The sequence below is a fragment of the Rasamsonia byssochlamydoides genome, assembly GCF_041956645.1.
Source record: "Rasamsonia byssochlamydoides strain NRRL 3658 unplaced genomic scaffold VTN77scaffold_25, whole genome shotgun sequence".
In the NCBI taxonomy this organism is placed as follows: domain Eukaryota; kingdom Fungi; phylum Ascomycota; class Eurotiomycetes; order Eurotiales; family Trichocomaceae; genus Rasamsonia; species Rasamsonia byssochlamydoides.
Window position 1 is genome coordinate 330,430 of NW_027192408.1, and position 13,179 is coordinate 343,608.

General features: G+C 47.6%; 3 protein-coding genes across 3 annotated transcripts; all 3 read left to right on the plus strand.

The window, feature by feature from the left end:
* Positions 1–359: 359 nt before the first annotated feature.
* VTN77DRAFT_3634 (uncharacterized protein) lies at positions 360–2,383 on the plus strand (the record flags this gene model as incomplete). The annotated part of the gene is made up of 2 exons (XM_069419604.1): positions 360–1,026; positions 1,137–2,383. 2 exons carry the CDS (start codon positions 360–362, stop codon positions 2,381–2,383), a joined length of 1,914 nt encoding a protein of 637 aa, XP_069278425.1.
* A 621-nt stretch (positions 2,384–3,004) lies between these two features.
* VTN77DRAFT_3635 (uncharacterized protein) lies at positions 3,005–4,619 on the plus strand (the record flags this gene model as incomplete). The annotated part of the gene is made up of 5 exons (XM_069419605.1): positions 3,005–3,010; positions 3,060–3,228; positions 3,758–3,804; positions 4,202–4,228; positions 4,296–4,619. 5 exons carry the CDS (start codon positions 3,005–3,007, stop codon positions 4,617–4,619), a joined length of 573 nt encoding a protein of 190 aa, XP_069278426.1.
* A 3,787-nt stretch (positions 4,620–8,406) lies between these two features.
* VTN77DRAFT_3636 (uncharacterized protein) lies at positions 8,407–10,504 on the plus strand (the record flags this gene model as incomplete). Its single annotated transcript, XM_069419606.1, has 2 exons — positions 8,407–8,480; positions 8,533–10,504. 2 exons carry the CDS (start codon positions 8,407–8,409, stop codon positions 10,502–10,504), a joined length of 2,046 nt encoding a protein of 681 aa, XP_069278427.1.
* Between the last annotated feature and the right edge of the window lie 2,675 nt (positions 10,505–13,179).

A 13,179-nucleotide genomic window follows, 5' to 3' on the forward strand; every position in this document is an offset into this window, starting at 1 on the left:
GCAACAATGATATCCTATCGGTCATATTTATTAATTGTAATGGGACTTTTAGTGAAAATTGCCCGCCAGACGAAAAGTTATACCACGTATTTGCGAATTACGGCGTAAAATAGAGCCCATCTGGAAGTGGATCGTAAAAATATAGTACACAGGCGGGCCCCGGGACCAAAAGTCCCTGACATAGACTTGTCTTTACCTAGGTGATGGAGCAAGTTATCCGAACGTGACCTCTCCATCGGCGGGGATTTCGGGATCGGAGACCTTGCCAAACCTACATAAGCGACGTCCACTTCACCATCTGTCTTTTCTCCTCAGTGTCTGCTGTTTATTTCTCGTTCAGAAAACTACCGCAGAAAACAATGGCTACCGCAGGGTACACTACCACGACTACGACCCTCCCCCACCGAATCGTCCTCTCGCGTGATCGAGTCGAACCAGGCTCGGTCAACGTTCCTGTCGGACAACTCCCCGCAACAGCCTCCGCATCCCCAGCCTCAGTCGACGCGGTTGCCACTGCAATCATCGACGATCTAAACAAGGCGCTTGCAGCGAAGGACCACCAGGCTATCTCACAGCTGTTTCTCGAAAACGGCTACTGGCGTGACCATCTTGCGCTGTCGTGGGATCTGCACACGCTGAAAGGTCGAGACCGGATATCGAGCTTCCTCGCAGAGGAGTGCCGTCTCACGAAGGTTGAGATCGATCGGTCGTCGGCCTACAGAGCTCCGCATTTTGGTCCTATTGACGGCGGTATTGGCGATGTCAAGGGCATTGAGTTCTTCGTCACCTTTACCACTGAAATTGGAGCTGGACAGGGTGTGGCACGACTTGCGGAGAAGGACGGTCAATGGAAGATCTTTACTTTCTTCACGTCGCTGCGGTCGTTAAATGGTCATGAAGAGCGCCTCAATCACCGAAGACCGAAAGGCGTGGAGCATGGAGGACGGCCAGAGAGGAAGAACTGGCAAGAAAGACGAACGGCAGAGGCGAACCTCGAGGGAAAGGACCCGACTGTTCTGATTATTGGTATGTGATGTTTATTGCCTAAAAAGGGCCCTCTATTATATATTTATTATATAAATGTGATGTTTGGGGGTGTATAATTACCAGATCTACTGCTAATAGACTATATTTAGGTGCCGGTCAAGGCGGCCTCACTGCTGCCGCCCGTCTCAAAATGCTCGACGTGGAGACCTTGGTGGTCGACCGCGAAGATCGCATCGGAGACAACTGGCGTCGAAGATACCACCAACTTGTCCTGCATGACCCCGTCTGGTACGACCACATGCCCTACATCCCGTTCCCTGCGACGTGGCCCATCTTCACCCCGAAGGACAAATTAGCCGAATTCTTCGAGTCGTATGCCAAACTTCTCGAACTGAACGTGTGGGTTCGAACAAATCTCATCTCCTCATCCTGGGATGAGAGTAAGAGACAATGGACAATAACCCTGCAGCGGCAGAAAGACGATGGCAGCACAGAAACCCGCACCGTGCATCCCCGGCACGTTATTCTCGCAACGGGCCACTCCGGCAAGAAGAATTTCCCCTCCATCAAAGGAATGGAGAACTTCCAGGGTGATCGACTCTGCCACAGCTCCGAGTTCTCCGGCGCCAAAGCGGAGTCCAAAGGCAAAAAGGCCATCGTCGTCGGCTCCTGCAACTCCGGCCACGACATCGCGCAGGACTTTTACGAGAAAGGGTACGACGTGACCATGGTGCAGCGCAGCTCCACCTGCGTCATCTCCTCCGAGTCCATCACCGAGATCGGGCTGAAGGGTCTGTATGACGAGAACGGCCCACCGGTCGACGACGCCGATCTCTGGCTGTGGAGCTTGCCGTCGGAGATTCTGAAAGCGCAGCAGATCAAGATCACGGCGTTGCAGAACCAGCGTGACGCAAAGACGCTGGAAGGGCTGCAGAAGGCGGGATTCAAACTCGACAACGGACCCAATGACGCTGGTCTGTTTTTCAAGTACTTCCAGCGCGGTGGTGGCTACTACATCGATGTCGGGGCCAGCCAGCTGATCATCGATGGCAAGATCAAGATCAAGCAGGGGCAGGAGATCACCCAAGTCCTACCTCATGGACTAGAGTTTGCCGACGGATCCCAGCTCGAGGCCGATGAGATCGTCTTCGCTACGGGATATCAGAATATGAGGACGCAAGCACGAGAGATTCTGGGTGACGAGGTTGCTGATCGGATTGGCAATATCTGGGGCTTTGATGAGGAGGGAGAAATGCGGACGATCTGGAGACGCAGCGGCCATCCAGGATTCTGGTTTATGGGTGGAAATCTGGCGCTGTGTAGGTATTATTCGAGGATTCTGGCGCTGCAGATCAAGGCTTTGGAAGAGGGAATCACGAGTTACGGCGCCAGATAAGATAGAGGCTGGCAGTGTTGTTATTTAAACCGATATTTGGAATGATCACCTTTAGCGTGCGGGCCCAAACGGAGATTGTTTTTTCCTTTTTTAGCCCGACATTTCTAGGCAGCAAAGTGTATAGCATTCCTTTTACTTGCCAATGTTTTTCTATTTTCTCACCTAGTTGTGAAATATTATCTTGCTTCCTACAATTCGATCGCTATACTGTCATCATTGGAAGGTTTCGCTGTTTGCTACCCACATAGCAGCGGCTGCTTATCATCAACTCCCATACCCACACAGTGTTCAATATCATATATTCTCATAATGCATACCGAGCAAATCATCACCTTTTCCGACCAATTCGTAATCAGCTGCGGCACCATCACAGTGGACTTAAGAAACGGGCCATCCTGCTCGTCTACCACCGCCCAAAAGGCCAATTCCTCCTTCCCAAAGGCCGCAAGAACAGAGGCGAAAGTCTCGAATTGGCAGCCGTCGCGAGACGTTCGAAGAGTCAGGCTATCTATGCGAACTCCTCCCGCATTCTGCACTGACCAAAGCGCCTGTCGAGTTGGGAGAAGAGAATGCCGCAGGCAATCACTATCACTTTCATACAGAACCCCTTGCTGTGCAGCAATGGGTGTACGCAAACGATGGCGTCAGGAAGCTCATCTTCTGGTTTCTTGCCCAGGGAGACTCCACGCAGCCGCCGGTGGAGAACACGCAGCAGGACGGAGAGGATTTCGAGGCCCACTGGTTCGGCTTCGAGGAAGCGGTTGCAAAGGCAAGCCACGAGGATGATCGCCGCTTGCTTCAAAAGGCTATTGAGACCGTGCAGATGCAGAGCAGGTCGAGTGGGGGTTTGCTTGATATAGATTCTATCTATCGCTAGGCTAGTTACGTATGTACAGTACATTCTAGCCACGGTGTGCTCCTGGACCTATAATTATTAGCGATTTTTCCCCATGCTGAGAGAAAGTCAAAAACAGATACAGTTTCTCTGTATAAAATGACTAACCACTTAAAATTTTGACATTTCATAACACTTGAACTTGTTTTTATTTTTTTTCTTATATTTTTTATTTTTTATTTGTTATTTGTTATTTTTTATTTGTTATGGTTGCAGTGTCTCCAACAATGCCCGATCGCACGTATTGTCGTCTCGATAAGGGCTCGCGAATGAAACAAAACGTCCATTTTCACAGGTATGAGATTTTATTTAGATTGCGCGGATCTGCTTCGGCTGAGAAGAAAGTTTCAGATCTGCGGTCTAGGCAGCGAGAATGTACTGATGCCTATCGAATACAGGACAATTCTCCCATAGGATTAGTGTGATTGGAAGCTGTGATCGGTATCAACGTCCCCAGCATCCCTGAACGATTGATTTAGACGTGTCAGGAACGGACCCTAACGATGTCTCAACGGGAGCCTCTACCGTAGGTGGATCTGGATGCTGAAGAGGTTATATTATGCTTTTTGCGACTACTAGTACAAGGCTAAGAACACTTTCAGGAATAGGTTACCCGGTCCTCTGCCTAGATTGGAATGCTTTCAACAAATCCATGGATCGTGAACCTTAGCCTCGACTAAAAGGAGTGAAGTACAACATGGAATTGTCGCCCCGTAATATGACTCTGATGTTGTTACCATTTTTCTCTTTCCTTCTTCTAGCTACATAATTCCACCATTGAATGCAACTCCGAAAAGGAATACACTCTAAAAACAGATCTTGGATCATCGTGCCTGTGCAAAGGAATCCGAATCCAAAGTCTCTGCCACGAAAGAAAAGGATATCTAAGCATATCTAATCGAACCCGTGGTGACATCTAATAGCACCTCCCTCGCAAAAGAAAGAAAGAAGTAAGGACAACCCGATCTTACACGAAGTTTCTATACATAAACACTAACAGATAACTGTACTATACAGTACAGGAAAGAAACAATGCTGGGCTCTATCCGCCAGGAAATTAACCGAGTGCAACGACGCCTGAACAGGAGCCATGTCATGCTCGCTGCCATCTTTGTGACCTATTACGTCGACCATGTCAAAGATGAGGGGAGGCAGGAGAGATCAGATCAGTGCATGAGACGAGTTGAAGAATTGATGGAGCAGCTCCTGCCCACCAAGGAGGAGCAGGAGACGAAAGTGCAGAACGATCATCATCATCAGAATGAACAAAGTGAACCAAGCTTGCGAAACCTCCACTTGTCAACGGGGTTTTTCTCAAGGTGGCCCTGGTCCTCCAAGTAATGGGTGCAATTAATAGACCCGAGGAGTCCTGGTGTTGGGAGAAGTTATGGATTGGTCATAAAATGGAGAGTCATCGGTGCTAGGAAAGAGGGGGGGGGGGGGAATGAAGACTAAAGCCATTATTGTCACCTAGCATGTAAATAAAATTAACTACAGAAACAGACATGCAAATCTCTACTCCTGAACGACATCATCTATTCATTATGGCTGACGACAACAGCTCAATAATTTACAATAGGTAGCAGAAAAACAGGACAAATGGATGCAAATATGATATTGTTCGCTACATGAAGGCCTGGCAGCGGATTCTCATTGCTGTTGGATGGAAAAGAATTAGAATTCACCTAATCAGAATTCAGGAGAGACAGCGCGTACGAGGATTTTTTTTTTAAAAAAAAAAAGCTGTAGCTGTCTACATATCTAGAATCTCGATCCAAAGATCATATGATTTCAAGAAGTATTGGTCTAGTCACCACTGAATATCTCCCATTACAGCCTTTCCATTCCATTCTTTCGACAGGTACAGGACCAAGAACCATGACCGTATATTCTGGGTATGTAACTACTAAAATAATTTAATTTTTTCTCCGCTCGACATCCGGTACATACGACCATAGGGTGAGGAAAACAGGCTTCCCGTCTGCGCAGCCATACTTAAAGCCACGCCGGCTATAGTAGTTGGGTTGCTGATCACCAGCGGATCCCAGCTGTTGTATGTTTTAATTTTTTTTGTAATTTTTTATGCCGCCATCAGTCCCTTCCAACCTGTTAGACAGAATATGCAATGATATTAGAGCTAGAACATGGGAAGATCCTAGTGGCTTTGCTTCACAAGAAGACTGCTCAATCTGATCTTATAGTAAAGGCAATCGGTCACACCTGCCTGAACATGAACGTGATTTAACCTCTTTATCAAGTGATTTTTTATTTGGATCTTAACCCTTTTGAGTCTTTTGCTAAAAGAAAAAAAAAAGTGGGTTCACTTTATTTATATAATAGAGTTGTACATACAATCTACAGATCTATTCTCTATAATCTATAGTGGATAGTTATTGAGAAATATACACTTGATGATATTAGGCCTTAAACACTAGAATTTATTTGTAATTGTTTCCAGGAAAGCACTGAAATTCGGGTGGTTTCAAATTTAATATATCGCTCTTGAGCCAGCTCTATATCTTGAGCCGCCGTTCGGAATACAACAGGCTATACAGCCTTTTCAATCAGAATGACAAGAATCATATTGACACCAAAGACGAAAATATTGTTACAAATCTCATACAATACTATTGACTTGCATGAGGTGAATATTGACAAAGGATCAATTTCCATTCTTAGGTCAGACAAACTTCAGAGGCCTTACAGGTAATCCTTACCTAACTGCAACAAACGTCTGGATGAGACTCAGCAGGGAAATGAACATACAGCGTCAACTACCTTGGAAACAGTCAAATATACAGAGTCAGGATTTATTATTTCGCTAAATTGGTGGCTTGCCTAATTAGGAAATTTCTTCATACGTAGCAATAACCTCATTACAGCAATATATTTGACTTTATCGGATGATATCGTTATAGAAAGTTTTGAACGTCTACAATACAACTGCAGATATGGATAGCCATTTAAATTGGCCTGCAACTGGTATGGATGTGAACTCGGCTTAGAGAGGGGTTAATAAAGGTAAAATCGACTTATCACCAACATCCTATACTCCATATCCTGACACTTTACTCCGTTGGAAGTTCACCACAGGGATGGACAACTGCGGAGCGTTACGATGCTGTAGTAGCTTTGTTTCTGTGGCTCAGAGACGAAGGACATATATCCTTCGAAGGGAAGGATTTCAAGGGGATGAAAGTGAAGGTCTAATTCGACACAAAACGGTCCAATATGCTGGAAAGAAGAAAAAGAAAGAAAGACACACATCCCCGTCTCACAGATCAAAATTCTTAGAGTCATGCTCATATAAATGGAATTAATCTCCTTTCCAGGCGGGCCTCCCACATATATTCCTTGCCATAATTCTTACCATACCCTTACTAATACCCTTCTCCCTTATTGAAGAATACAGTGACATGATACCTATCCCTCCAGGAACCTCTCAGATAGTATCTATTTTCTTATTTAAGTTAATTCGTCCATGTTCGCTCCTAGATTCTGACAACTAGGTAGTGACAGTATAGAAATAAAACAAAGAAAAAAAATCGAAAAAATAAAAAAATACAACAGCTGGGATTCGCTGCTGGTCAGCCACCCAACTACTAACCAGCCGGTATCACGTGTGGCTTAAGGACGGCTGAGCGGACGGGAAGCCCTGTTTTCCATACCCTATGGTTGCATGTACTAGATACAGCCTTGTAAGAGATTCATATAGAGAGATGCAAGGAGATCTACGTAGCGAATAGAAACCATAAATAGTCTGAAGGCCTGGTGTCGAAAGCCCCAATTGTATATTGTCGGCGTTCTGGGAGCTTGCAACCTCGCTGTGAACCATGCAAGTACCCGCGACGAAGGTGATGGAAATATACCAAAGATAGGGAGGGGTTTTGGCTTATAACAATCCTATATTGCTATTCTTCCTCCATCTTTCTTATTCTTTTTCTACAGAGCAGTCGTCTAGCCTTTCAATATGATCTCCCTCTGCTCTTCGACAAATATGTAGTCCCTTTTATTTATCAATTTATATATCTCCTGCTAATTCAAGGACGAGGCAGATTTCACATGAATACGTATATCATTTCTTCTATCTACGCATACGTAATTGTCACCAAAAATGATTTTTCTTTCTAATAGACTAGATAGAGAGATCTTCAGAATGATAGAATAGATAGAGTACCGCTGGTCACGAAGATAAGACCTTATATCATAACCTACAAGGGAAGAGATATGTCATATTACTAGGAGCATATTATCATCGAGATTAGATAGAGGGTTGAGACTACTAAGACCTACTGATCTTGCTTAGACTATATTAAAGTTGGGAGGAGCAGCATTTGCCGATCACATACTTAGTGGCGTCATCTGGTTGAACCTTTCACTCTGCCTTGAGCTTGGATGGATTAATACCAGACTAGCCAGTAGCAATGAATGATGCTGATCCTCAGAGCCCGAAAAAAAAATCCATACTCCGTGACCTAATCACACAGAGCCTAGTACCGCATTATATAGTTATAGTAGTGCAATTACATCTTCCCCCTCCTATATAGCCTCGTCCTTGGGCGCCTGAGCTGGGCCTATAGACCACTATAGACGAACTGGTCTTAGCTGCTTTCAACCGCAAAGGAAAGGAGGGGGAACTTTGATATGGTTCGCCTTAAGGTCACCCCACTCGTTCCAATACGACTGTGCTTTGCAGAAAACTATAACGAATTTGGTTAGGCGCAGGTCCTTCCACTGAAGAGGTTCCATTTTTTGGCAGGCCAAGACCACGACTAAGTGAAGAATCGAGAGATATGGAAGATGCTGAGCGTGTGACGTATCAACCTGAACCTGCATGATCGTATTTCTGAGAAGAGAAGATCTGATAGGCTCAAAAGTGCGGCGGTAATGTGTCTGTCTCCATAACCAAGCAGATTGAAAAATGGATACTGGGGGGTGCCTTCCATTGTGTATACATGTGTATACATGTGTATATATCTGTCGACCATTGTTCTAAAGTTACCGCTGGACTGGTCTCAAAATGCCGGGCTTGAGTGATCAAGAGGGGTCTGGAAGCTCCTCTCAGACAGTTATGGAGTCTGGCTTGGACAGGCGTTCTTCTCGCTCGATGCCAGCTCCAAACAGGCAGATGATGCTTATGGCACAGGCGAGACAGGCGGCCACCTTCGATCCAGAAAAGCTGACGATTGTCATTCATGATAAGTAGCTCGCCCACAGTCTGCGAACGGAAATGGATTCACTGACATGGTGATAGCGAAGAGACTGTCCGGTCCCGACGGGCTGCCTTTCATCGCGTCGAGTCTGCGCTTGGTCTCCTAGACAATATGAAACTCCCCAAGGTCTACGCCGGCCTCAATCGGGAGGAGCTTTACCTGCACGGCCTGGAAAGAGCGGCTGCAATAATGAACGACATGCTCGACCACAGACACCGACACTTCGAGGTCCTCAACGAGCGGTACCAGCTCTCCAACGCGACTCCCTTCGGGCTCAACTTCGTCATGTTTCGCAAGACGATCGAACTGCAAGGCACGCCGGAGCAGCAGGCCTACTGGCTGCCCCTGATCGACAAGATGCAGATCAACGGTGCGTATGCCCAGACGGAACTGGCGCACGGCTCGTTTGTGCGTGGCATCGAGACCACAGCCACGTTCGACCCGGCCACGGACGAGTTTGTCATCAACTCGCCGACTCTGACGTCGACCAAGTACTGGCCAGGCGCCATCGGCCTCAGCTGCTCGCACGCCATCGTCATGGCGCGACTGATCACCCAGGGCAAGGACTATGGCGTTCACCCCTTTGTGGTGCAGTTCCGCTCCCTCGAGGACTACACTCCGATGCCCGGCGTCGAGCTGGGCGATATTGGCATCAAAATGGCTTACAATGGAACCTGCAATGGGTATGCCAGGTTCAATGGCGTCCGCGTCCCACGGAACGGGCTGCTGATGGCCCACGCGCAGGTATTGCGTGATGGCAGTTACGTTAGACCTTCAGCAGACGTCGCTTATTCGAAGTTGTCGTACGCGACAATGATGTACATCCGAGGCGTCATTGTCCGCGCAGCGAGCTTCTCGCTGGCCCAGGCGCTGACCATTGCGGCGCGTTACTCAACCGTGCGAGAACAGGGACTGGGGCCGAATGCTGGTCTTAGCGAAGAGGTCACCGTCATCACATACAAATCGCAGCATTATCGACTGCTCACCCTCATCTCCCAAGCCTACGCAATCCTTTTCGCCTCCAAGGACTTCGATCAGCACTATCAGACTCTCACCCAACAGCAGAAGGATGGCAACCACAGCAGGCTTCCTTTCACGCACGCACTGTCTTGCGGACTGAAGGCGTGGAGCACCACGTTGGCGTGCGCTGGTGTCGAGGAAGCGCGCAAGCTCTGTGGCGGTCACGGATATGTCGCGATGTCGGGCCTGCCTGAGATCCTGGCCACGGTATCAGCGACAGTTACCTTTGAAGGCGAGAACTACGTCCTGTGGCAGCAGCTCGTCCGATATCTGTTTCAGCGGGTTGACGCCCTGTATGCCGGGAAGGAGATCGAGCCTGATCTCGAGTACATCAGCCAGGAGTTTCCAAGGTATTTTTCCTCGAACGACCAACCTCGATGCCCGGCCTGGGGCGCGCAGTTGTGTGAATCGGACACATTGCTCTCCATCTTCCGGCATCGCTCGCTGCGTCTCCTCGCTGCGGCACACCGCGATTTCACGCAGGCCATGCGCCAGGACCAGATGTCGATGCCGGACGCATGGAACAAGTGCATGATGGAGATCATCAACGCTGGTCGTGCGCACGTGGACTACGTGGCGTTGTGCTCTTTCCACAACCGCGTTGCCATGATTGTGGAGTCTTCCCTAAAGCCTGTCCTCGAGCACCTAGCCTCGCTCTTTGCTCTAACGACCATCACGAACCCGAATTCCAGCAATGCGCTATCGTTTGTCGAGGACGGTCACCTCTCCCTCGCCCAGCTGGACCAGATGCGGGCGCATGTGAATGACCTCCTGGTGCAGCTCTACCCGGACATCATCGCGCTGACCGACGCGTGGGATTTTACCGATGCAAGCCTGTGCAGTGCGATCGGGGCAAGGGACGGCAATGTCTATGAAAGACTCATGGCCTGGACCCGGCAGCTGCCGGTCAACCAGCATGCTAACGAGCAGGGTGGCATGTTGGTAGAGCCGTGGGAGCAGACGATCAAACCGATGCTTCGGGGGCGACTGTAGACAGCATGGCTCTTTATGTAGATATTTTAAAATCGGTCATGAGTTGAGTAAGGATACATTTCTAACGTGATAAAAGGACAGATTGTAGTGACTGATTCAAATATCCTGACAAGACAGATAGAGAGTGTGAGCAGGCCAGAAGTAGATTCACTCTCACTATATTATTATTAATTATTATTATTATTATTGACATCAATATCGGCCAGTGCCCTGTAGCTCTTGGTTATCTATCCATTCTCGAGCTTTCTTTTCCTTGCCCCAATCCGCCTTATTATATAGAGCAGTAAGCATGCCCTCCTTAGTATCAGTCAGTATCAGTATCAATACAGGTAGTACTATTAACCTCTTACAGGGTTTCCTATTCTCCCTTGTTTTAACTGACACTTACCACCTTTCCCTGTCCTCTTGCATGGCTCTATAATCTACTTACTCTAGTCCTGCTTATTATTGCTATAACCTGAGCCCTTCCCACTGCTCATACTGCGTAGGTTCCTCGCTTAGGGGACATCTATCCTCTAGTGTCTCGTCTCTTGCAGGAACTATTTACTAGTTATAATAGGACCTTTAATTGTGGCTCTAGGGTTAGGTCCCCTAATAAATAAATAATTGGGCCCTCACATTAAGTTGCTACTTTCACCTCGCTCTGCGATGAATAGTCAATTTTCTTTTAATAAAATCGTTTTGTGTTGTCCTGTCTTCTCTCTCTTATTACTTTGACCTTGACATGTACTGTACATACCTACCTTAATTACTTTTATGTTTATAAAGTTGTCTTTCGTTCTCATTCTCACGACTTTGCCTGTAATCATATACCCTTAGTTGATTTTATTAATTTCAAATTGTAGAATGCCTACTGGAAATCAGTTCTAATGCAATTTTCTTCTTCTTTTGTTTGCCCTTCCATCATCGGTTAATATCAATTTTATCTCTCCCGAATGACTAGGCTTCCAAACCGCATTCGAAAGCTTCGGAAACTCTAGTTCTAATTTCCCAGCTTGACTTCGATGACTCCCATGCACCTGTTTCTCCCCGTCAATTAATGTCTGCACAAAAAAGCAAATATATATATATATATATATATATATGTATATATATGTATTATACCTTGTATCGAGGATCCGCAGCCTGGATCAGAGTCCGGAAATCGGCTTCGGACCTTTGTTTGGCGTTGGCAATGACCATCATGGCCACATCCACCTGGCGGACCAGATGCTCCTCCCGCAAGGGGACCGACCCCCGCGCCGGCACGATGCTCTCGTTAATCAGCAGCGAGCGGTTCCGGTCCGCCTCCAGCGCGGGCACAAACTGCTTCACGATCTTGATGCAGTCCTTTTCCCCCCAGTTATGCAGACACGACCGGATGTACCACGCCCGGGTGCCGTCGGGAGGGATCGGCTGGGGCTGGAAGAAGTCGTGTGTTGCGAAGGAGACGCGCTGCAGCAGGGCCGGTTCGGCCAATTGGGAGTTCTCAGAGAACATGGTATCAGAGATGTCTTAGATTGTGAAGTTCCATAACGGAAATTCCTGGATAGATATGCAGCGGGTCAGAAAAAAAAAAGAGCAAAAGCGCAAAAGAATAGAAAAACAAAAACCCAGTGTGACGGTTCTTTTCACCTTGTCAAGTCGCAGCGCAACATGGCTGCTCCCCCCTCCGACGTCAATCAGCCGTCCACCACTGTGACCACAGGTCTCGATCCATCGCAACAGGGCGGCCATTGAGCGATCCACTATGGGCCAAGAAAAATCCAACATCGTCAGCAAAAGAAGATGCAAAGAAACTGGGCGGAGCGGAGGGGAATCGTCTGGTCTCTCTTATGTTTTGCGATTCCCTCCTGGGCTAAGGCAAACCAGACCCCCTTTTCGTGGTTCTTCTATTTTTTACATAAAAAGGTGTGCCCCATCTGAAAAAAAAAATCCACAATCTCTGGTCAGCAAAAAAATGGTCAGGTCGATTTTGCAGTCCTGTCTTTTCTTGGGGTGGTCACTTACCAGAATTTGAATAGCGAAAGGAATTAGGGGTTTTCAGTGGTGAGCTCGTCAGCATACCGCCTGGAGACACTGAAAAATTACCGTAAAATCGGCATATTTATTGACTAGTTCTATGTCTTGGGCACGATTGACAATAGAGACACATCGAATATGGCAATGAATGATCCTGCGTCCGTCTGCCGCCCCAACCATCAATTTCTTGTAATCGGGATTGTTGATTAGGTTGGAGTATGAGAATCTACAAATCCTGACAGGGAAAAAAAGAAAAAGAAAAAAAGAAGAAAGAAGAAAAAAAAAAACAAAAGAGAAATCTCACCCAATCATCCGGATATGATGCAATTGTCCAGAAGGACCTGAACACGCCTTGCCTATTCCATGGCAAAAAATGGCTCCCTATCCCTATCCACTTCTCATTCCATCCAATTCTATCCTCCCTTCCCCGTCTACCTACCAGGGGACGATCCCCTCCGTGTTGCTGAAGGTGCCGTTTGGCCCATCCTTGCCCACCGTGGCGAGGCGAACAGCCTCCAGCGCGCCGCTCTGGGGAGTATTCCACCCCCGGAAGCCGTTCAGGTTGGTGGCGCAGAAACCGGGGTCACAGGCGTTCACCTTCCAGCCCTCGGGCCCGTAGAGCTGGGCGTAGTGACAGGCGACCATGTTGAGGGCGGTCTTGCTACTGCGGTACG